The sequence below is a fragment of the Strigops habroptila genome, chromosome 10, assembly GCF_004027225.2.
Source record: "Strigops habroptila isolate Jane chromosome 10, bStrHab1.2.pri, whole genome shotgun sequence".
In the NCBI taxonomy this organism is placed as follows: Eukaryota; Metazoa; Chordata; class Aves; order Psittaciformes; family Psittacidae; genus Strigops; species Strigops habroptila.
Window position 1 is genome coordinate 18665277 of NC_046359.1, and position 24974 is coordinate 18690250.

General features: G+C 37.3%; 1 protein-coding gene across 10 annotated transcripts in view; it reads right to left on the reverse strand.

The window, feature by feature from the left end:
- Positions 1-24974, reverse strand: part of PLD5 (phospholipase D family member 5) — a 175053-nt gene that overhangs the window by 64614 nt on the left and 85465 nt on the right. For 7 of the 10 annotated variants that reach the window (XM_030499799.1, XM_030499805.1, XM_030499804.1 and 4 more), the window contains 2 exons: positions 14132-14300; positions 6048-6162 (listed from right to left, as the gene is read on the reverse strand). In XM_030499799.1, coding sequence (XP_030355659.1) covers positions 6048-6162; positions 14132-14300 — 284 coding nt within the window. Of the gene's footprint in view, positions 1-2536; positions 2729-3594; positions 3728-6047; positions 6163-14131; positions 14301-24974 lie in introns of those variants that run through there. The other 3 variants (XM_030499806.1, XM_030499807.1, XM_030499808.2) reach the window with 2 other exon arrangements.

The following is a 24974-nucleotide window of genomic DNA, read 5'->3' on the forward strand; positions in this document are numbered from 1 at the left end:
ATCCCCCACGACTAGACAGGGACAGGGAACATGATTGCAGCCAAAGGTAAGAAGAAACTCACATTCCACGAGCATCTCGGCTCTAAAACTATGCAGCACTTTAAGTGTGCCAACAGAAGCAGATCGAATATGGGACTAAACACATTTCATCTGCTATATAAATCATATTCACCATTGCTGTCCATTGTGCAACAATTTCATTAAAACAGAAGCGTAGGAAAAAACAAAACCACTAAAAAAGTTCCTAGGCATTACATGAACTCTGAGCTTTCTGGTGCCATGGCAGATTAAGCCTATCTAAACTAGTTTCCAGTGGCCCTGCCTCCCTTGCCAACCCCAGCTATGTGTTCCCTATCTGTGTTGTACCCAGTATTTATGCCTCTGAGATGACACACTGAGTAATGCAGAAACCTAATGCAAATTACAGGCAAGCCAGCCAAAAAAAAAAGCAGTCTGTAGCCAAATCAGCACCCTGAACTGTCTTGCCACATGATCACTGGTGCAAGGAAGAAGGCAGGGACAACATATGGTGGGGAGGGCAAAGAGGAGGCTGGGATCATGCAGCTGCTGAGGTATAAACTGATGTAATTTGTCATGAAATGGTATCTGTTAGTGTTTGTAATCCAAGTGCAAAAATAAAAGCACAAAAAGCTCAATTTTCTACTAATTTCTTTATCTCCCTGCAATAATATAACTTTTTGGTTTCTCTGTTTTGGTTGTATCTGGTTAAGGGAGAGTGTAATCCTGTGTGCACAGGACACAGGGACATGTCCTCATGGACAAATGTGCATGAGCTGCTCAGTAACAGCAGCACATGTGATGTGGTGATTAGAACCTGCCCTAACACAATGACTTCAAATTAATCTCCATTTTCATTGCTATAATTCAATAGCTATTAGTTGAGTTAAATCATTGTTTTTTTCATCACATTATGATACAGACTCCTCTTTTCATATCTGCCTCCATGAGCACTGAAAAAACAAAAAAACATGCCTTGCAAATATATATCTATATAAAATTATTCATGAAAAGGGAGTATTGGGGAAAAAGTGAATAGAAAAGGAATGGAGCAATGCAAATTGAAGAAAAGAAATCCACTGGAATGTCTTAAAAAGCATTAACACTGGCAGCTAAAATAAGATCATAATTAGTAAGGGATTTAGATTCTGTACACGTAAGAAATGATACAACAACCTGCTAATTGAAGACAATAATATTCAAATGTTACTGAGGAACAAAGACTGGTACATAATTATGTGCAAGGAGTAGGAGGGTTACAAGAAATGTTTCAATCTAGTAGACTGAACCACAGCTGAGAAAAGGCTAAAACAATAACCTTGAAAACAAGCATTAAAAAGCTACTGTCACAGCAAAAGGAGGATAAAGAAGAACATGTTTGTTTACGCCGTGAGCCGAATTTTGCCTACAGGCAGACCTACCCTACAAGAGAGTCATATACACATATGCATAGTATTTGTTTACATATGAAAGTGAAATATAGCTTTAACTATAAAGAAACAAAACTTCACACCTTAGGTCTGCATGTTACAAAGGTCCTATAAAAATAACATCATAGTTTATAGCCTGTTTAGTAATAATTTTGACAACTAACATGCGACTGATTTTTTAAAATTACTGATACACTTTTTTTTAATTCCGACTATAGAAAACAAATGCTCAGATCTGGCTTCTGGTGTCTGTGCTGCCATTAATAATCACTCATTGTCCCTGAGAGACAGAAACAGCAAGCAACCTCACCTAACAGTGATGTTGTAAAAAGAAATTCATTAATACTGTATTTGCAGAGCACTCAGATACCACAGTGAGAAGCAGCACAGAAAAAGCCTGTAAGAAAATTAATCATTCTGCATTCAGTGCAGGACCTGGCAGATGTGCAATAAAGCAAGCCTGGAGACATACATTAAATATGAAGATAAAAAAAGATCCTAGCCATTACTAGAAAAAATAACATCCCCTGAATGAGCATCATCTGCCTTAGACATTAAATGTTTCACATATTCTCATACAATACAAAGGAAAAACTTCTGATTAATGTGGTAAGATTATAGCAAGTACCAGGCAGGTATTCAATGCAAAATATAGAATCTGATAATGTAATTAAGTCTATCATAAATATATGTTCTGGGACTAGTATTTCTTCATTTCCGCATGCTTAATTTTGCAACTAAATAACACCTCCACATCACAGCAATTATTAGCCAATGTTTATTCTCAGCACTCAGGAGCTCCTGTCACCACAGTTCTAGGTGTGTTTTGTGTTAGCACAGTAAATCAATCCATGTTTCACACTGCAACTGCTAGACTGCTTCTGAAATCAAGATACCCTGTTTTACAGCTAGCTCAAGTGGTTCAGGATAGCAAAGACATGACGAAAGAAGGCTTAGCAGTGGCAACAAATGTGCAGGTTCACAGCTAGCTCAGTTATCTGTACTAACATTGCACTGTAAATTACTGATTTTATTTTACTCTACATCAGTTCTTCTCTCCCATCCACATAAGTTATGCTTTGTCTTACCCCATCAGCTCAAATCTGAAGTCAGATTTCAACTTTCTCCTCTGTTACTCAGTAGGGACGGCTGCTGAAGAGGAAGGATGTGTAGGGAGGACTCTGGGATGCACCCCTGGGTTGGAAAAGGTCTACCAAAGCTGCTTTCTACAGTACTTCAGAAATGGGGAGAAGAGGCAAGGGGGCTCCATGCATGCCTGTCTAGAAAAATAGAAGATGTGCTAGAATAATCTGGCTGGCAGAAATAGTCTCAATATCTGTGCTGAGATGCAGCAGTGCTGTAACGTATTATGGTTCCTAGCACAAAAAAAACATAAATAAAAAAAAAAAATCAACCACCACTGCATCAGACAATATGGATGACAAAGTATAGTTCTTCAAGCAACCACATACAAACCCATGCCACTGTGTCAAGACTAAGGCTTTTACCTGGACTACTTAAGTCAGAAAGGGCACACTACCTGAAGATGCAGTGAGGTAGATAACCACAGGCTGAGGAACTGCAGCATCCTTAAAGGTTCCCAGGCTGTATATCAACAGGTACATCTTAGGGCTGACACCCAAATTATCCCTCATCTTGACCCCAGGAACCTGCCTGCACAGCATGGGGGCACAGCTCAGGGGTTCTGATCACCCAGTCTGCTGAAAAGAAAGGCAAGGCTCTTCCACCTTCTCTGTGCAATAGTGACTGTCTTACATTTAGGACAACCCGCTACCTGGAGACAGTGTGAGTCTCACCCTGGAAAGAGGCTAGGCTATGCTTACCTAGCAAGGTGAATGCAGGCTCAGGAACACATGAAGCTCCCAGAGTCCCACAGGTTATGTATGTGGTTTCTCTCCATGCTGCTCCCATGCTAGTCCCATGGCTGATGAACCACAGAGTAGCATTTGGATCCTCCTCTGACTAATTCAGACAGACACTGTAAGTGGGAGTTTGGGTCTTTTTAGCCAAATGTATTCTGATTCTCTGCCATGAGAAGCTTCGAAACTTAGCTGAGCTATTGATATATTTACTGCTTTCTTTCCCACCAGAGGAATATTTTTATCAAAAGAGGTGTGTGACATACTTTTGTAAGACAAATCTGACCAGTTGCAGGGGAAAAAAACCTGTCATCTTCATGAATGTATGTCCAAATGATGATGCACAATTTCCTTTCAAGGATCAAAGTGGACTGATTTTTAAGGATGCAGGTGGCCAGCGCCTCATGAGGAAAGAGATTAATAATTTTAGTAGACAGATCTTCCAGGATGGCATAGCAAAGCTTAATGATATGTTAATCCTCAGCGAAGACAATGGTAGCAGGTAACAGTAATTTTTTTCTACAGCAGACATTAAAAAATCTAATATAGGTACATTTTCCATTTACTGCATTATTGATATTATTAAACTAATAGAATTTGGGGCAGCCCTTTTTTTTTTTTTTTCTTAAGCTAGCCTACCAGTCCAGTTACCTTCTATTTGACACAAGCAGGACACACCATGAGTCTGCTGTTCATACAAGGTCTGCTCATTTAAACATAAAATTAAGACAACTAAATCTGATTGAACGTTAAAACTAACATATCTCCTTTCAGGAATGCAGAACCAAATAAAGATTTGTCTAGCTTTCCTTGAGATAAAAACCAAACAGCAAACTTAAAATTGTGTGTGTGCACACAATTTATGCAGGTGAAAGATTTTCATCAGAGCTGGCAATCACCATGTCATTATCAAGACATTCTAACACACAAATTGTAGAAATAAGCAAACCAAAACATAGAATGCGAACCCCCCCCCCCCCCAATATTCATAGTGAGAAAATCAAGACGTTATAATATTGATCTTTGAAAGGCCAACAGCACACAATTGTATCTACAATTACAGGGTTCAAAAATGATGACAGCAAAATTCACAAGAACTACTATATAAAAGTGACTTTCTCCTATTCTTTGTAGCTCAGAGCACTCAAATATATTGATCACGTCATTTCAGTACTCTAAAATTTCCTGTCTTAGAAATCTGAATGAGGCAAATTTGAACCTAGTAAAATTGTAAAAGCCTATGTTCTGTTTGTTTGTTTGTTCAAAAAGCTCACAGGTCTGATTAATTCCCACATAAACTGAAGGAAGTGTTAATGACAAACACCATTCCCTTTTCTAGCCAAAAGGTTTGCTCATCTTTTTTTCAAAGAGGATAGTTTTTGATATTGGATATCGTCAGTAAATGATAGCTAAAATACCTATTGCCAGGTACATCAATGTAAATATTCAGGCCCCAGCTGTCATCTCTTCTGACTCATGGGAATTTGGAATGTTAGAATCGGAGGGAAAAGAAACCACTTTTTCAAAGACAGTTTTACTGACATTGATACTAGAACACCTATTTCTTTTTCAATACATCAGAAAAAGGTAATTCCTTACTTCACAGATGTCTGACAAAGCTGATGTACTCTTACTGGTTATCAAAGGATTGATACCACTTTTGGTTATGTAACAGAAATAATCAAAGCCCTGGAATAGGCAGTGTCGCAAAATGACAAGTCTCTGTATTTATTACATTTAAATAACATGTCAGTCTTGATCAAAAGATGATCTCTTTAAGGACTTCCATTAGTAATGTTCTTTTACTTACCCAGTGGGGAGATTGCAAGGAATTTAAACAAATAAAGATTGATTTCTTTTCCAAAAGAGTGTTCTTTATTCTTTACTGTAAAAAGACATGTTCTGTTAGGGTGCTGCTACACACAGCAACTGCTTTGCTTAATTTACTTTTTAGAATTCCCTTTGTGATCCAGTTAGTAATCTGTGACAAAAATGATCACCGTCGAAATACATTGGTTCTTTCTGTCCTTTGAAAAATGTATCCTACCCTTAAAATCATACTTTTATCAGATTATACAAATAATTAATGTATTATTATTCAGGAGAATTGTGTACAAGATTGCTAAAACTCCTAAGAGATTCTGATTTCTTTCTGCATTTCTTAAACTCTCTTTGCTATTCTTCCACACAATTTTACATAAAGCAAATTTATTTATGTAGTGCCAGTGTGTAATCTCTCTTTGGATAGGGATTTAAACCTCAAAGCAATGATTAGGAAAGCAGACACCTAAGAAATACATGTAGCACATAAAACCTTGTCAGTTAAATCTGACTGAAAGACTATTCTCTAGTGCTTTGGAATCACCAGTACCATCGGTATGTCAGTTTATTAATTTATTCTGCTATTGCTCAAAAAAGGAAACTGTCTCTTCCCAGAAGTTATTACAGCAGTCTCTGAAGTTACTTTGCCTAGCATTGGAATGGCTGTAGTGAGTTTAAACATCTATCTAACCACTTCACCAACTTTTTAACCACTTGGAAACTGCAAACAACAACTATAGTGTTTCAGATTTTTGAGAACTGTGGACGAGAGAAAGCTGAAGGATTATAGGGTAACAGTGCTAAACCAAGAGCATGCATTTTATACATCATCTGAGGCTGCATTAGGGAACATTACATATCAGTCAATGGCATAATAACACAAAGACCGTGGTCTTACCCTTTGTTTTCAAGTCGTTTAATACCTTTGATTCCACAGGCAGTATATCGCTCACTAGTTTTATCTCAATATTTCGGGATGCCAGTTCAAGCAATTTTTCAAAAAGACGCTGACCCTGGGTACAAAATTAAAGGAAAGCTGAAGTTGTGAGACAGAATTGTTCAAACAGCAAATGAACAGATTAAAGTTAAAACAAAACCATATTGTACGACAGCTGAATAAATATGTTTCTAGGTATGGTTAAATCTACCCTAAAAGTTAGCAACTCAAAGCACTTTTCCCAGATTATGCAATACCATTGATGACAGGTGACACACAGAGAAGGAAGTGTCCAGGTTGTTTATGCTTCATAAACATATTCTTATATTAATTTTCTTCTAAATAATTACATTCTCTTAAGTCAGAATAAAAAGTAGAAGAAGAGTTTATTACATTTACTCTGTATTGAATGATTTTTTTGTAATTGATTCTAACTGTAGTACAATACATTTTCAAGTGGTCGCATGCTCATCTTTAGATGAGCTATACCACGAATGAAAACAATGATCTACATGTATTTCATATGCTTTTCCTTTTTACACTATTATAAATCTACTATTTAAGCCCTATTTCTAACCAAGAACAACAAAAAAAAAGAGATCTCATACTGAGTTAGTTACTTGTTAAAACAGAAATTAAGACATTTGTTTCACTTGAAAAAATAAAATTTTGAATCACATTTTTCCACATCCGCGAAACAAAGAAAAAGTAGACCTGATTGCATAGTAAATGTTTAATTTTTAGATTCAATATTTTAACTTTAAGAAAAATATTTAACTAGAAGCACCTAGCTAAATAATTTGAAGAATAAAATATCCAGTAACATATATGAAATATGCTGTGTTACTACAACCACAGTTAGAGCCTGTTTCCTTTGCTGACGTTCTAGCTTACTACAGCAGACACCAGTAACAGCAGCCAAATACACAAAAACTTTGGGTTTACACAGCTAACAAAGTGCCTTCCCTACCTATACAGTTCACTTTAGATTCAATATAATGCTGGCCCCAAGGTAAAGCAAAAAAGCAACAGTCATACCAACTTTCAAAGAAAGATGTAGAAGATAAAGATTTCCATAGAAACATGTTAGATGATTCTCTGAACAAACTGTTACTCTAAAAATCTTACAAGGATCTTTCTATTCAACAAAAATAGCCAAAGCAAAAGCAGTTTGCAGTCTGACTTTGCATGGACTTACAAAACTTCAGACAGAAGCGCTACTCCCACATCAAACCCCGAAGCAGCAGACAGTGGAAAGCAACCGTTTGCCCTGTAATTGCCTGCACAGATTGACACTTTGAGACTTGCTGAGCCTTAAGCATCAAGCAGTCACAGAAAGTAGCTCTCCACCTGTCTACAGGACAGACCTATTTTTTAATATTCGATTATTTTGAATATGTGGCACAATAAGAATACCCAGCCTTCTAAAAACTGTATTTCCTCAAAATTACAGGGCAGCCAGGGACTGCAATGGAAACACAAAACTACTGTTTATATTTTACTGTTGTAATACATGCCTGCTTGCTGGCTCAAATCCGCAGCATAGCTCCCTGCTCATCCCAGGGTTCATATAAACTTAGCAGTCAACAAGATTCTTCCATAAGGAAAGCATTGGACAATAGCTAACAAAACAGGAAAACAACAAAAAACAAACTAACAAAAAAAAAAAGATAATGCTCTGCATGAAGCTCCAAATGTTTCTTATACTCAGATTCAGCATTTCTTGAGGTGTCTAAGTGGTTCCATATGTAAAAAAGACACCCATGATTTAACTCACACACTCAAAAGCCCTTACTGAGTTGCTGTGCAAGTCAAGGAGTGGCTTTCCCTCACATTCCTCCTGAAGCTAGAAGGATCCTTAATTCTCACACCAGTGACTGTGTTGGGCTTTTTTAAGAGGAGCAGATGTTACCCAGGGTAAGTTACTCAGTATTCCTGAGTGCTTTACTCCACCTGAGAGGGTGTCTCCTGCAATTGCTGCAGACTGGTACTGCTAGACTAACTGAATCAGGGAACAGCAATCACTGCATTGTTGTCTGCTGGGTTACCAACCAATGCCTTGCCCTGTCCCCCAGCTCTCCAAGGGCCACAGCTCAAGACATGCCAAAGCTCAGGAAGCCTTTGGACCCACTTCTTCTGGATCCAATGACTGGAGAAACCAGCAGTTTTAATTTTCATTAGTTATATCTTTGCAAAGAGTGAGCAGGGAAAATTGTGTCAAGGTTTGCATGACATAAATTAAATATATATGTATATGTAGAAATGGCTACTTGGAAAGGTTCTATATGTTGATTTAATTTATGAGGCAGAAAGACGGAGACACTTTTTGTTTGGGTTATTTGCAAAAACTGATTTTGACTAGAAGCATAGTAGAAAGCTCTAGCATACAAAAAATAAACATGGAAAAGGCATTCATAAGTTTCACGGAAAGTGATTCACAATATCAATACAATTTAATTTATTAAGTGTTCTGCTAAGGAAATGCGTGGAAAGTTAACTCCTAAAGCTGATAAAATTAATTGCTTCAGGGGATGGTTCTTTAGGGATTTTTCTCCCCATGATAATTATTTTTGTTTATTGCCACTTCTATCTGCACAAGATTTTATTTATGTATGATTTACAAAAGCTTTAATAAACAAGCCTGGGCTTCCTGTAATAATTGTAGTTTGGACCCAAAAGAACATGTCAGCATTTCCTGACTTTAACCTGATTTTAGTATGCCCTGATGTGACCAACACAGCATCGTTGATGGACCACCTGGCTGTCTCTTACAGGCCATGCTATCAGCTGAATGGCCCACCCTATGGGTGAACAGACCACTTAGAGTGCAACCCTGCATTCCAATGAAGATACCTTCTCTGGAAAGAAATCTCTTTTCCCATCAGGGACACTCCAAGCCATGCATTTATAATATCCTTTTTTGTCCAATTATGTTCATAAATGGTAAAACCTCAAATTGATAAAACATGTAAAGCAACTGTAAGTAGTGATGGTTAAGACTAGGAGTGCACTCACCACAAATAGGTGTCTTTATATAGGTATACAAAAAACACCATCTCGTGCCAGAGCTGTGAAGAATTCCCTCCATCTCATCTCTTTCTGCATCATCCTTCAGCAGGCATTTATACGCTCATCACAGCTTAGTCTAGATATTCTAAACAACTATGAAAAATTCCCAACTTGCTTTTAAAAGTGTGCATATTATAGTAAAATAGGGTATATTGTTGAAGAACCAGACCTTCTGCCCCATTAATATTAATTTGAAACTCAGTTTCTATACTTCCTGACATATTTACTTGCAATTTTACTATTTTCTTCTATGAAAAGGTATAAAGACAGGACAGAGGGTCTGAAGAGTTTTGTCACTGTTGTCAGCACATTTGAAATGCTTCTGTTGAATACAAACCCTCATGCCATCATTCAGACAACATTCCCTTTGCGAGACAATACCAGGCTGCTGCGCAACTACGTGACAGCAATCAGAATAATTTTTATATAGCCAGCTTATGAGGACTGAGAAACAGTAACAACACAGTGCTGTGAAACTGCAGCATGCAACCTTATACCATATCTGCATTTTAACATATAGTACCACCAGAAATCTGCATATCCTGATAAAAAATTCCCTTATGATTTTTACTGGGCTGCTTCAAAAAGCTTACTGAAAGTGACAAAACAGGATGTAAAAAGTATTTATCACATGAACAAACTGACATTCTCACCGTAGCTTTAAACTACCACGCATCTGAAACATCAACCCCAACTGTACCTGCCCCAGGCATCTGGTGAATTGAAGGAAAAAAAAAAAAAGTTATCATTATCAAAAGGTCCTGAAATTGCCCCCAAAGCAACTTCTTAGCAGTCACTAGGCAAACTGATTCTAGCCTGGCTGATTTCCCTTGCCTGCTGTTGTCTTTATCAGCATGCATTCCTCATTAAAAATATAATAGAGGAGACAGGAACACAAAAATGCTGTATTTACTGAAGTACTCTAAAATTGAATTATTGCACTCTTCAGTAACTTACATTCCTACAATTTAGACAATGCTTAGCTTTATCTATCCACAGAAATGAAACTGGTTACTTCCAGAATTTTCTTCTGGATTTATTCTATATAATTCTACCAATATTTTTAAAAGATCAAGCCTTAGGTATATCTATAAAACATTACTAAAAAACACAGCATGCTGGCAGAAACCACTGGAGAAAACAAATCAAGAAATCCTAACCTTAACTTCTGCTATTTAATACAGAACAGAGAAACTCAAATACTCTCTCCTCAATTCTTCTAGCAAAACACCTAATGAAAAGGGAGGGAATGTGCTTTCATTTAAAAAAAATCTTTTTTTAAATTTCTTTTCTATACCTCAGTCTGTACCAGCTGCAGTGAGGAAATGTCACCATCTGGAGAGATGTTTGTGTAAAGATGAACTTACAGAAAAGAAAATACACTGTGATATCTATAGCTGATTGTAGCCAATCTCTGCTGTAACTGTTAGGTTTGGAGATGCGCTCTTTGTACTTCTCTGCATTTTTTAATAATTTTCAATAATGGGTACACTTAAGCTCTGGCACTAACATTCGTTCTACCAAAGAAATCACTTCAGATCCTTGGGCAATGCATGTCTGAGTGACACACAACACATCATCAGAGATTCATTTCAAAACTGGACAGCTGGCTTACATGAGACATATTGCCAGATGGAGAGGGAGACTTCTCCCCATCAAGCCATTTGGGAGCAGCACAATAGGTAGGTAAATAAAGTCAAGAACCATCTATGTTTTGTGTGATCACTGTAAAAATCAGATGCAGACCTAGACTTTGATCATCTTATGGTCATCCAAATAGCCATCCAGGGAGAACTGTGCCATACTCATGCCAACATCAATGTCATGATGACATTAATTCTTATTTGTGAAACATAAAATTTGTGAGTAAGAACTTGCTGGAACTATAAAAGGTCACTCTAAATTAAAGTTTCTAAATATGAGATGAGCCAGAGGAAGTTAATTGTGAAAAATCATGACATTGGCATTATCTTACATTCACTTCGCTCTTCACTGCAAATGAATGAAAAGTTATCCTCAGAAATTGTGTTTCCATTGTCCTCTGGTATCTCTAAATATCAGATTGCCACAAGAGTCACATGTTCACATTCTGCAAAAATCTCAAAGCCTCTACATGACAACTACCCTGCTGTCTGGAAAATGCACAGATGACAATGCAAAAATCACCAAAACACATGTTTTTCTTCTGAATGAGAAAAACAGGTGTAGAAAGCCTACTCAGTATTTTGCCAAATACTTGTTTAGCTGACCACCTAAGCTGCAGAAGCACACCAAACACTGTAGCATTATGTGTTTGCATTTGGAGACTAATTTAGCAAGACTCATGAACTCAGACAGCCAAGCAGAATAGTTGTGACCTGGACAATTCAGTCAGCAGTGACTGCTTATTTAGACTTATAACAATAAAACATCGACAGGCAACTGTTAAAGACACTAGGCAACACACCACAAACAAAAATGAATAAAAATACAGGAGGGACTTCTGCAATTTCATATATGCACATGTTTGCATGTATCTATGTATGTCCAATATACATTTGGACAAAATGGACAATATGTATATGGATGATATATATGTATGTGTGTATATACAACTGCAGAATTTTCTGCTCTATGTTTCCTCCATACATGTATTGGACATGCATATATGTACATGTATGCATATCCATACGCATGAATATGTATAATGTATGCATATATACACATGCATGCAGGTATATAACTACACAAACACATACAGAGAACATAGCTAAACCTCGTAACTAATTATGGAAAAGCAATCTAGCCTACTCAGCTTTTCTCCTTCAAAAATCCACGTCTGTTGAAGTGCTCTTGTAGACAACCTTGCTTTGCAATATGCCTTGAATATTCATAAAATGGAAATCACAAGTTACAGAGCAGGATGTGTGTCCATATGGAAAATGGTTATGTGCTTAGTTTCTGATACAACAAGGATCATTCAAGGAAAGGCTGGAACTTACCAAGTGTCATACTACCTAGAAGTTTTGCATCTCATCCCCTTACCTTTCATAATGCTTCTGTTATTTTGGGGCAAATTTCCCTAAATTCAAATTGCAAAGACTTGAGAACATTCGACTTATACCTCAGAAAATGGCTAGATTACAATTACTGAAGGTCCTCTGAAATTTCACTTTCATTTTCCAAGTGAAGAAGCAGAAGTAACAAGTCTTCTCTATTCCCTTTCACAAACTAAGCTTTGTGTACATTCTCTTGGACAGCAATTTGCTGGGAAGTGCTGCAACTTGGCAATTTCTTTAGCAATTAGACTGGCCAATAACATTATAGTGTTTTAGCATGGATAGACAAGCTTGACAGAAAGATCTATCAGCTGTTCAGCCCACACTGCTGTACAAATGAGGAAATGACTGGAATATTAATTGCCTTTAAACAGAAGTAATTACTCACTTTTGTAAGACTACTAGCAGGCAGAAATAGATACTCGAATAGAATATTATGAAAAATGTTTCATTTTTCTGGCTTTAATTATGCATTTGAGGATGAAAGAGCAAATCCACTTCTTGCATCTCTTCTTCCTTTCCCTGCTCTAATATTCCACAATATCTTACAGTTTTTACTTTGCATGAGAATGTGGAACAGTGTGAATAGATTTGATGCTTAACTACTGAAATCCCAATTTCCAGTTTCCTATTTTTGTCCTCTGATTGAGATTTGTTAGGCTCTGCTGGTTTTGAAGCAAATGACATGTTGAATTTTTTTCAGACAAAACATTTTTAAAAGATTCATGCATACACCAATTCATGCACATCCTAAAAACATCTCAGGCACTATCTCTTTGAATTCATCTGCTTGACTGACAGCACATGGGTTTGAAGTTTCTTAGGCAATAAATTTAAATAAACCTTAGCTGCATAATTACATTGTGAAAAAACTTAATATTTTGATACTCGATACATTTATTCACAAACTATATTCCAATATTTATAAGCATTCTAAAAGGAAAGGTTTGCACTACATTTTTCATTTGGCTGCTCACCTCAGATTTTCACTCTTTTAAATGGACATGCAGCAGATGTATTCTGAAGAAAAATTAATGTCTGACATTCAACTAGGCTACAGCCTCTTTCAAAAGAGGTAAAATCCAGCTCATGACTTGAAAACACAGGCTATTTGCAGTAATATCTTTAGTTGCTCAGAATACCAGTCTTTGTCTATGATCTACCAGAACTAGAGAGTAAAGCGAAGAGTTTATATGATAGTATAATAAAGTTGATTCCTTACAGTTACCCAGCTGTCATTTTAACCCCATTTCATGTTAGCTGAGCAGCTTCTTTCAGCAAAGAATCCAGATGGTGGAAAAGAGGAGATACTCTCAACTCTTTGATAATTTAGTTTCACAAGTGATACTAAGTGGAAATCTGCCCTTACTGTATTTCTAGAGGACTGATCTCAAGAATAGTTTTTCTTGGCATAGCATAACTGTAATGCACATCTGTCTTATTCACTATGATTTATGATTTTTTCTATTGCTCTTAATGGCAGAAGTCTTGAACACTGCTCCCTCACAAGATTAATTTTGGAAAGGTAAGAGAAATCATCTGATACATTGTTCTTTATACATATACTTCTATCCATTTGGCTGCTTGTGCCTTCACTTTATCAGTTGTACCAAATAGAAAATAAATGTATGCATTTATGGATATTCCCTAATTATGAATGTGTTAATATAGGTACAATTTTGCAGGGTTCTTAAGATTAAGATCCTTTCCTAAGATGGAAGCAATATCAATGTGTTGGATGCGCTACCTAGTCCAAGCATATCACCACTTTCAGAAACCTATTGTATTGGCAGGAAAATCTCCATAAGAAAATGTTTTCTCTACACTACCCACGCAAATAGGTCTGCTACAGGGAAGGGCTGTAGTTCTAAAAACTTAATAGTGAAACAAGAAGAACAGATTGTTAAAGTCCCACCCTTTTGTTAGGCTAGAACATACCTGGCATGCTGATGGATGACTGTGATTGAGGTCCCACTGGGAAGATACTATGTCAACAGACTTTTCAGCCATATTAAGCAAATTCATCCAGCCTTGGAAAAGAGACAAATGGGATGGTGCACTGTCTGAATAGTTGATACCTTCAGGAATATTTTCCACAAGAGCAACCCTGAGAATAGATAAGGAAAGAATAACCACTTAACAAAAGCACTTTTCTTCATTAAAAAGTTCCAAATTGTAAAGAATGTCAGGTTTTGGGCCTGTGGTTCAACATCTGCTCCCAGAGGCTCTCAGCAGTGTGTCACCCTGCAACTCATTCTGAAGTTGCTGAATGTCATGCTCTGCACTTCCCAAAACAATTCAATGCAGAAATGACCTTCTCTAATGCAGCAAAGCCAATTAAGCTTCTGAAGCTCTGCAAAATTAACTTAAATATGTAAAAACTTACTTCTAATAACACAGTAAGTGGGAATTACTCTTTAAGGTGAGGATGGGAAGAATGAAACAATCTCTTCTTGTGTTGCCACTCTCATCTTTTCATCTAATTTCTTCTCTCTAAGCAAAGTGGTGAGATGTATATTGCCTGGCATTCTCTTCGGTCTGCTTTTATCGTTGACATTTTATTACATTGCAGTCTCTATATATGATTTTTCCCTTTCCAACTGCTCTAAGCGGCCTAATTTTTGTGCTTTTGTTTACCTGTGTAAGGCTTTAACTGGGATCCAGTGTTTAAGAAAGGAGAATTATGCCATTTTAATTTCCTGTTGTTTTTGGAAGGCTCCTTGATCTTATTGTCTATATTATTAAAAAGCAAATCACATTACATATATTCACATGGATCCAAGAAGCTAAACAAACATTGTAGTAAACTGACAGTTAAAAATATGCTCCTCTGCTTCAGGGAAATTATGTGTTTCATGCAGCACACTATCTCACTTCCATGTTTTCCTAAATTGCAGCAGGTAAAGCTCCTCTGTACATTCAATAGAGGAATCTTAAAAATAAACACAAGTCAAACAAGTTTCCCAATTCTGTTTTTAGGTAAACAGATGAAATTTTCAACTTATGCAAATGGCACTTCTATAAGTGCTCCTAACATCTGCCACTTTTACTGTAAATCATACAAACCAGATTTAGGAAGGCTGTAGTAGGGATTTGAAGAATACTTGTTTTCATTGTATCCAAGTACATCAAGTATTTCCAGTCTGTTTCTGTACTTATTAATAGCATTAATTATCAACTCCGACAATATGCATATAATTTTTAGACTTTTTTTTTTTTAGTAAATAATTAATACCAACCTCTAGTGTAAATGAGAATTGTGCACTTTTTGCCTGTTAGAAAACCAGATCAGTTTATCCTATAGGGTCACATGGAAACTTTTACAGCTTTTTCACAATATCAAGCATATTTCTGAAGTTAACCCATTAAAAGACTGAAGATTAGTACCCTGCACTAGTGTAAAGAAAACCCAACAAGAACTGTGATAAAGTAAACTTGTGATAATTAAACTAGAACACGCACAGCTCCTCCTTTCGTTAACCATTCAAGTACGTTCTCTTATTCTCTAAAATCTGGCAACAGCATCTATATTACTAAGCTACAATTACTGATGGCATTCTCCGTAACATACTGCGAACATGGTATTCTAGTAATTAACATTAAACTTAACTGCATTGCAGTAACAAAGTTGTAAAAACAGTAAATTGACTGTAAAAGATTAAATACACAACTTGATTTCTTAATGTCTCAAAGTATACTTCATTCTAAAACATTCTACCTACCTCGTTTATGAACTTTTAAAAATAACTAGTGCCCTAAAAATTTAGAGCTTATATTTGCCTATTAATAATGCCATACTTCTAAAAAGAATCTATTTAACACTCAAGGTTTTAGACTTCTTTCTGCTGCATCTAATCCTGTTACAGAACTTTTGTTAGATCCCTTGAAAGCCTAGTTAGTTCTTTCTCAATAGTTAGCATTACTAATCATAGTGCAGCTCTTAGCAATGTCCACGTTCCTAGAGATGTTTTATGAAGAGCTGTAGGATGGCCACCTTCAAAGAGCAAGAAATCAAAGCATAGAAGGTAAAGTTATCTTTACAAGGACATAAACCCTCCCTCCCCCAACAATCCAGTAGCAAAGAAGAGAAACGAATCCATGTCTTCCGGGCCTCTGCCATCCCCTACCCAGTCACGCATAGATACAGGAGTTACTTTGAATGTTCTCCAAAGACATACTTCAGATCAAATGATTATTCAAAAAAGAATCTATCAAAAGTGGTTCTGATTTATCTAGAATTTAAAAGTGCACATCACTCCCTTAACACAAGATTTGTTCAAAATTTCTCAGCATTAGAATATCACCTGACACACAGTGTTTTCTGGTTGAACCTATGCAAATGAACATACAGGAACCCACAAAGGAACTGATAGGACTGAATCTGTCATGGTCACTTCCAGTGGCTTGTAGTGGGGTTTCCCATGTACTGAACTCCTGTCTCACTGAAAAGCACTAGCTTAACTTCCATTCTTCCTAACTCTGTCTTGGCAAGTTGAAAGCTGACAAAAAGGTAACACAGTCTTCAGAAGGGCTGACAACCTGGAGTTCATGTAGCTCAACCCTCCTCGTCAAAGCAGGGTCAATAACAACAGATTGCTCAGCACATTCTCCCATCAGGTTCTGAATATCTCCACTACCTCCAGGTCCAAAAAGATTAACATGTTATATTTGAGATTAGGGCCCTAATCCAGCCAAACACGTACATGCTTATTTCTGATATACTGACTTCAAGCTATTTAGGTCTGAAGTTGAGGAAAATGCTCTATCTACATATTATAAACCCAGATTCCAGAAGTTGCTGGAAGCTATACCTAAAAGTGTAATGCAGGAAGAGGTGCAGATGTGCATCATTGCTCTATAGATACATTTGGGAACAGAAACCATGAAGATATGTAAAAAAGTTGGGCTCTTACTCCTTTCCACATGTTAAAACCATCTAAAAGAAAGCAGCAAGGCAGATTTGCTGGGCAAAAGGAAATTCACCTCTCTCTAAAAGGACCCTTGTCGGGGACAAGGTGCCACTTGGTAAGGAAATTTGTCCTGGCTGTCGGGCTGAACTTGCTCTTCACTAGGACATCAGCTCTTAACTTTTCAACCTGCATAGCATTCAGCAGGCTACAGTACTAGCACTAAATACGGAATGTGACATAGCTCCTGCCATTTTATAATTTGGGTTTGATTATCTTTGTTCTAATTGAATAATGTTAAAATTACATGAAATGCAATGGCAACAGCAACACATCTGGTGAAGGGTCTAGAGCACAAGTCTTATGAGGACCTGCCAAGGGAACTGGGGTTGTGTAGCCCAGAGAAAAGCAGGCTAAGGGGAGACACCATCGCTCTCTACAATTACCTGAAAGGAGGTTATAGTGAGGTGGGTGTTGGTCTCTTCTCCCAAGTAACAAGCGATAGGACAAGAGGAAATAGCCTCAGGTTGCACAAGGGGCAACCTGATGTTTGATGTTAGGAAAAATTTCTTCTCCAAGAGGGTTGCCAAGCACTGGAACAGACTGCCCATGGAAGTGGTTGAGTCACTATCGTGAAGCTATTTAAAGACGTTCAGATGTGGTGCTTCGAGACATGGTTTAGAGACGGGCTTGGCAATGCTAGGTTAGTAGTTAGACTTGATGATCTTACAGGTCTTTTCCAACCTAAATGATTCTATGATTCTATGTAATAGAAGCCAAATGCATTCTCATTAGTGCACTTGCTATTCAGAACAGATACTATCTGTTAATATATTTCCTAGTTTTCTATTTAACCAAATAGTAAGTATTTTGTGTTCTTTGATATTTCATCTAGCAAGGGCACTAGTTAAAAATGTTGTTTTCACAGTTTAGAATTCCCTTTAATAATGAAATGATTTTGCCAAAAACCCCCAATATATTATTTCCCAACTACTCAAAAACTCAACGTCAAGCTCAGAATTTTAAAAAAAGGCAACCACAAGTTTGTAAACTACGTGACTTTGCCTTCATAATATTCTCTTTTCCTTTAGCACAATAGCAAAGTTCCTTTAGCACAAAAGCAAAGTGCTTAGTCAATAAAAGTTTTGTTAAACATTCTGTGCAAAAGTTTGAGTTTGCAAGCCCCAATTCCATCCATAAAAGCTAAATTTAGCTCTCATTTTTGTTCCAATGTAACCCACAAGGAAGTTTTTAAAATACAGCATAACAAAAACTTCCATGAGAGAAGGTCATTCACAGACCTTGAGGAAGATCAGGAATGGTGACATAATTTATTCTGCAAAAATGGCATATTAACAAAGCAAAACAGAACAAATGTAGCATGGTGATTAAAACAGACTCTTCCTATGCTCATAATCATTAGCAGACAACCTTACACCTCCTGGACGAGATGTCCTTCCCTTTCCCAATTTTCTGGTGTTCTATTTCATCTATAAATGCCAACATAGGCTAGCCTCTTTGGTTATATAGCTGAATATTCTCAAACCTACCTCACACAGACTGAGAAACTTGAAAGTAACTTTACATGATTTCTGTGAAGCTATAGAGAGAGACAAGGGTCAGAGCTGAGATTCCAGCTCCTGTAAGCTAACAGAAATGTGGTAAGTAGTATAATGGTATTTAATGCCCAACAAAGACTAGACCTTGACCTCAATAATAAGACTCTTCTGAACTCAGCTACATGACTTGCATTTAGCAATTCCAAGTAAATTGTGTCCCAGGCTAAGGATTCTTCATCTTTGAAAATTCTCTGGTCAGAAAGTGAGAAGGTTTGTTTCTGATATATCAATTTTTATCTCTGAAGGGAATAGAGATACTCTTAATTTAGCATATGGGTTAATTAGAGTAGAAGGAGGGCTAGGGCAGTGAAAATAGGCAGAAGCTGTATGTCTGTCTCTTGAATAAACTTGGGGTTATTTGGATTATTGGCAAAAATTTATAGCTCTGTTGAGAAGTTTAGCTGTAACTATTACATAAGTATAAAAGAAAAGTTCTTACAGTTCAAACTTCACACCATATTAAAATGATAAGATGTAGAACATTAATCACTCCAGTCTGTCTCAATATAGACTCACACAGTAAAGAAAATCCAGGTCGTATGCGTAATGGACTGTGAACTCAAGCTATACGTACTCAAAAGTACCTAGATTATTAGCATCTAACTGAAAGTATCACAAGCTCTGTAACAGTCCTCTAACACTGGTGAGACACATGTATGTGCATTTGTACACATGCATGTGCCTGAGTGTATGCAAACGACAAAAGCTCTTTGCTGACATTTACTTGTCTGCTTTTTGAATTTTAGTAATGAAAACTTTCATCTCCAGAGACAAAATCTTGGGATGCTGAATGCCTGGTTTAAGACTATACTTTGAACGAGATCTGCAGTGAATGCAGATGAGTGCGGATTTACGGCATTAGATATATATTTTTCTGCAGACACGCAGCATTAGGGTCCAGGTACAGAGTTTTATCTGAGTATTTCTGAGTTATGTGATAGAGCAGATTAGTGTGATGTCTAAACTGAAAAGCTGCTCTTAGTACCTCCTGAAAAACAGGTATTTTCAACAGGAGTCCATGTGCTCAATGATAAAACACTGTAATGAGCATATTAACACTTATTATTTTAAGAAATTAAACTGTGCTGGAATTTGAGAAACACACAGCACCAGTCTGTGTTCTGAAGGAAGATTCTTCATCTCCTGATTGTCTTTATATTCAGAATCTGGCAACCAGTCATGAGATATGAGAGTAAAAAGGTAAAAACCTGTTGTATATGAAGCTTAACTAGATAGTCTAAAGCAGATTTCCTAACTTCCCTGTCCCTGGTCATGTAAATTGCAATCTAATGGAATAAAAGGGGAGTGGTCTAACAGGGTTAATGGTGTGCATATAAATGGCACTACTAGACTGTTGTGTTGGAGTATATAATAAAATAGAGCTATGGCTACAGCGTGCAGCAAAGCAGAGTTCCTTCCAGCTGTGCTGCCACAAGCAGAAGAGGCACATACTGATTCCAGGCTTCTGCTCCTCATCGCAGCAGTGGGTCAGTGACTTCTCAGTTTCACTGCTCACCTGGGCCAGTGTGGATGCCACCAGGGCACCCTGGCACAAGAAAGACCCACAGCATTTTACATTACAAATACAAGACACGCAGATAATTTGCTAAGTAACATGTAGCTAGAGACGGTTAAGCTGTCTTGCACCTACTGCAGTTTGACTGATTTCCTAACAACTGGCCTGAAGTCTGTGAATACCATCTGTGTCTGGACTCAGAAGACACAGGCCCCTTCAGCTAAGTGAGTGGCCTGATCCTATTTAACATACAGCTGCAGGAGGTGGCTGTGGCACAAAAGCAGGAATAAACAGCCCTGCCAACTTGAAGTGCTCACTGAACTCCAGCTTTAAGCACTTCAGCTAATGCCCAAAATTAGAAGTTGCTTCTCAGCTTTGCCCTTCTATGGCTGCTTCTTTTTTGTACTTAGTCTCCTTTCAATTTTTCTTATCAGTCCACAGAAGCGATTGAAGTATGCTAACTATATACCAACACATATTTTAACTCCTCATCACTTAGGCCTTTTTATATTTTCCATAATCAACTTGGAGATCACTTCGTTACTGCTATTCCCACATAATTGTTTTTGTGCCCACTCGTCACAATGTCTACAAGCCAAATATAGCATGCAGACATGCACAATGCATCCATCAAGCCTGGCAGATTTTACGTGCCAGATTCTTGGTTGGTACAACATAAAAAAACTAAGTAGTTCAGTTAGCAGTTATGTCAGTGGAACAATATTGGTTTTTAGCAGCGGAAGATCAGACTCAGTTCTGTGGGCCTATAGAATAAACAACTAGAAGCACACCAGGAATACCTTTTCTCTTTAGACTGCCCTATGGAAAAAGATTAATCCCTCCCTCTTATACCATCATCTTTAGAACCTGCCAACAATAAAATCTTACTGTTTCAACTTTCCTCAAGTGAAGAGCACACAATATTTGTATTGTAACATACCACAGGCACAGAAGTTTCAAAAGAAGGACCCATTGTACAAAACCACAAGTCATCTAAGGTTTGAACCTGTGAATGATTTCTAATTAAATGTATTCTAGGTGATGAAATGATATTTACACAGTTGTGCCTCAGATGCAACTTTCAACTCTCAAAGGCAAAACTGCATCCAAAAGAGAGAAAGAATTGACCAGATGTTTTACAATGTCACTTCAACCTACTGGGGACAATATATTCCCTGTGCCAAAGCAAGTCTGAACCTTAGTCAGAAATTAAATCTAGCCTGCCATAACCATTTCAATACTGGAACTAAGAAAGCAGTCATATAATGTATTGAATGAAAAAGGAGCACAGACATGGGAAAGAAAGAATAGCAAACATTAAAGATCTTCATTTGTCTGCAATGACATGACTGATTTTTGCTGCAGTTCACAAAAACATATAAAGTGCAACTGAGCCTTGAGCCTTTAAGTAGCCTTATTGATTTTCTTAGGGCTTCTCATACACTTGATGCAGGCTTCGGCATTTACTTGAATTATCCAGGTCAGTCCAGCTCAATACTGACCTTTTCCCTCCACTATTACGTATCCAGGCTCATACCAAAAGAACCCTTATCAACTGCCTCATGCTCCATAAATAGAATGCTGAAATGAAGGTTGTTGATTTCATTGTATAAAATTATTTAGCATCATTAAGACTCAGTAACAAATGCCTCATAAACGAAGAAAAAACCTGTTAGAATGCAATCAAAGGGATCAGACAAAATATGTGTAAAGACTCTTCTGGAATAAAAAGAATGTGTGGGTTTGCTTCAGGTGCTTTGCTTTAAGTTTCTAGCTCTGTTATATTAAGCCTGAACCATAACAGCACACCTGTTGAAAAATATAACTGATTATTAAAGTCCAGTATCAAACTGAGCAGCCAAGCCATAGAACCAGAAATAAGCATAGCTATATCTAATAAAGGCAAGCGTAAAGACATAATAAAATATAAATCTATATGATAGAGGTCTTGTGCTACTCCTAGTTTTAATTTTGTACATGAATTTGCCCCACTAAGAGAAAAGAACCTAATTTAATACCAGAAATGAATGGTAGATTAACCAGAGAATTAAAGCTGGTTTGACCAGAAAATCAATACACTATCCCAATGAAAATCCTGTGTTTTACAGTTCCAATCTTCCTACCTTCATCCATGAGAATTAGTGCCTTATTCCACAAGGGAAGAATTACTTGCTAGAGGGAAGGGCTGCAGTGGTGACACTGACATCTGAGTTTCCAAGACAGAATAAAGTTCATTTTAGGAAACACTCAAGTGTCCTATTTAATCACTTCACTTCAGGTGGAATCTTAACAGAAGTGACGAGCACCAGATCATCAATATCTAAATCCAGGCTGTGTCAGCAGCTCTTGAAGTCCCCCTATGTTGTCTAAATAGTAATCAGAACTAAACCACACAACTTTCATACTAACCTAAATGTTCAGCACTTGGATGAATACATTTACTGTTCAATGTAATGCAGAACCAGGCCACTAGACATGCCAAAAAGACATTAGTTGAACCAAATCAGCACAGCAGTCATCTGACTCTCCTCGCCTTCCAATGGGAGCTGACATTTCAAAGTTCATAAGCAACAGAAGGGGCATCATACTCCACATTTCTAGATTCTTGCACTTGTTTGCTTGCTGTCAGAACTTTGATTTACACCCTTTTTTAATGGGATAATTCCTACATTTTGATCAGAAAAATTTCTTACGGTTCAAGTAAATCTTACTTCACTGAACAATCACTTGTTTGAAATACTCAAAAATTGTTCTCAAATGAAACACTAAGGCATTTTTATGTGACAGAGAACAACAGTATCTCAACACTAACCATAATTCATTTCAGAGTACACTGTAGCTGAATTTCACATACAAGAAGGCACAAGAATACAGAGGTCAAATGTTGCAATGTTCTGCCGTTGACTCTCATTACACACAACAGATAAAAAGCCTTGGGAATACGTGTGAAATCTATTCAGTGGACACAGACTACGAGTGGAAATTGCCGTCTGTTCCTTATATATTTGGGCTTTCTCTAAAATGCTTCTATTAGGCTTCTGTTAGGGTATGATAAGCCATGACAAGCAGCTCTAAAATTTAGCTGTGACATGCCTCTGTCATCATCATGTCTAAAACATGCCACAATACTTTTCAGCACCTTATCACATGCCACAATAACTTCCATTCAGACTGAGATTTCACAATAGTGTTTAAAGAAAATGGAGGGAAAACAGCTTGCATTGTTTATTATTATTGAAAATATACACTGATGAAGAAGGATACCACATCAATGTTTGCATATGGCTGAAATGTATTTGGAGTCACAACAGCCTTTTCAAGAGCTCACATCTACTTCGCCAAACTTCAGGTAGCATAACAAATTTCTCTGATCAAAGCTTCTCTATGACTACCGTAAGTTCATTCTGTATTTCCCTTATTTCTCATCATTTCCCTCCCTCATTTTTTTTTTCCCAGATGCTCAGACATTCATTCCAGTTCATTGTGGAGCACTTTGTGATAGGGAACAGAGAATTTCTCTCACAGTTATCCATCATTTTGATGATGTTTTATACAATGAAACTTGAACTTTGATGGTAAGTGCTCAAAATGCATCACTTTGAATGAACTGTTCATTCTTGGGAAAATTTCTTTCTTCTTGCTCTTGAAAAAAGAAATACTAGGAAGAAGCCTGAGAATGAAGCCAGCACACTCCTTCTGAGGGGATCACTGAGCTTTCTAGAGACAACAGGCTGACTCCTGTAATTTTTCCTAGGCATCCTCTGCCTCAGAGTAGCTTGCTTCAACCATGTGCCATTTTTGCCCCCCGCACCATCTTTTGTTCTATTTATTCTCTAATTTGGACTCTTCCATTCATCTGGCTCCTCCTCCCTTTGCCTCCCCCTCCTGTGTATTACATCCTAGATGACCTCTTTTGCTTTTATTTTGCTCCTTCTAGTTAGTCTTCTACTCATTAAACCTCCTTCAAATGAATTCACTGGCAGAAAATATAGTATTGTTATAAAACCTGCAAGACACAGCAAATTCTGTCCTGTTCCTCACCATAACTAATTTGTCTAGGTAGACTGAAAGCTCCTCATTAGTGGGACGCCTCGTTACTCTAACAGTAGTGACAAACACAGTGGGATCCATCTTTGGCAAATTCCTAGGAATTACTGCATTAGGAGGTAGCAGCATGAGCCTCTGAAAATCACTGACCATATACAATATTCAGGGTCAATATTTTAATACAAAATATTTTAAGTACTGCTGCCTGAACTCTCATCATTCAAACTCTACATCAGAGGCATGAGGCAAGTTTAATCTGGCTTACTGATTTGGGTGATACTTTTTGTGTGGTTTTGTTTTGTTTGGAGTTTTTTTGTGTTTGCTTTAAGGGGGGTTATGGTTATGTTAGCACCTTCCCTATAACAAGAATCACAGAATCAAGAAGCACAACAATAACAACTAAGACTTCTAATTATTATTTCTACTGATAATGCTTTGAAAGTCTGCTGCAGTTTACCTTTAGCTGCAGTAAATACAAAATCAGATACATTGATTTAAAAATGTGGTTACACTACTTACAAGCAGCTTACATGGTAACACAGTAAGCCCTGGACAGCATGTAGGAACTTAAACAGAAGTTCCAAACTGAAATGGAAAAGGTTTCCTGGGTGATCAAGTCCCTGTCCTTGCTACTTCAAGCAATGTTTCAGATGCTTTTATTCCTAAATTTTCCAGATAAGGGAAAAAATAAT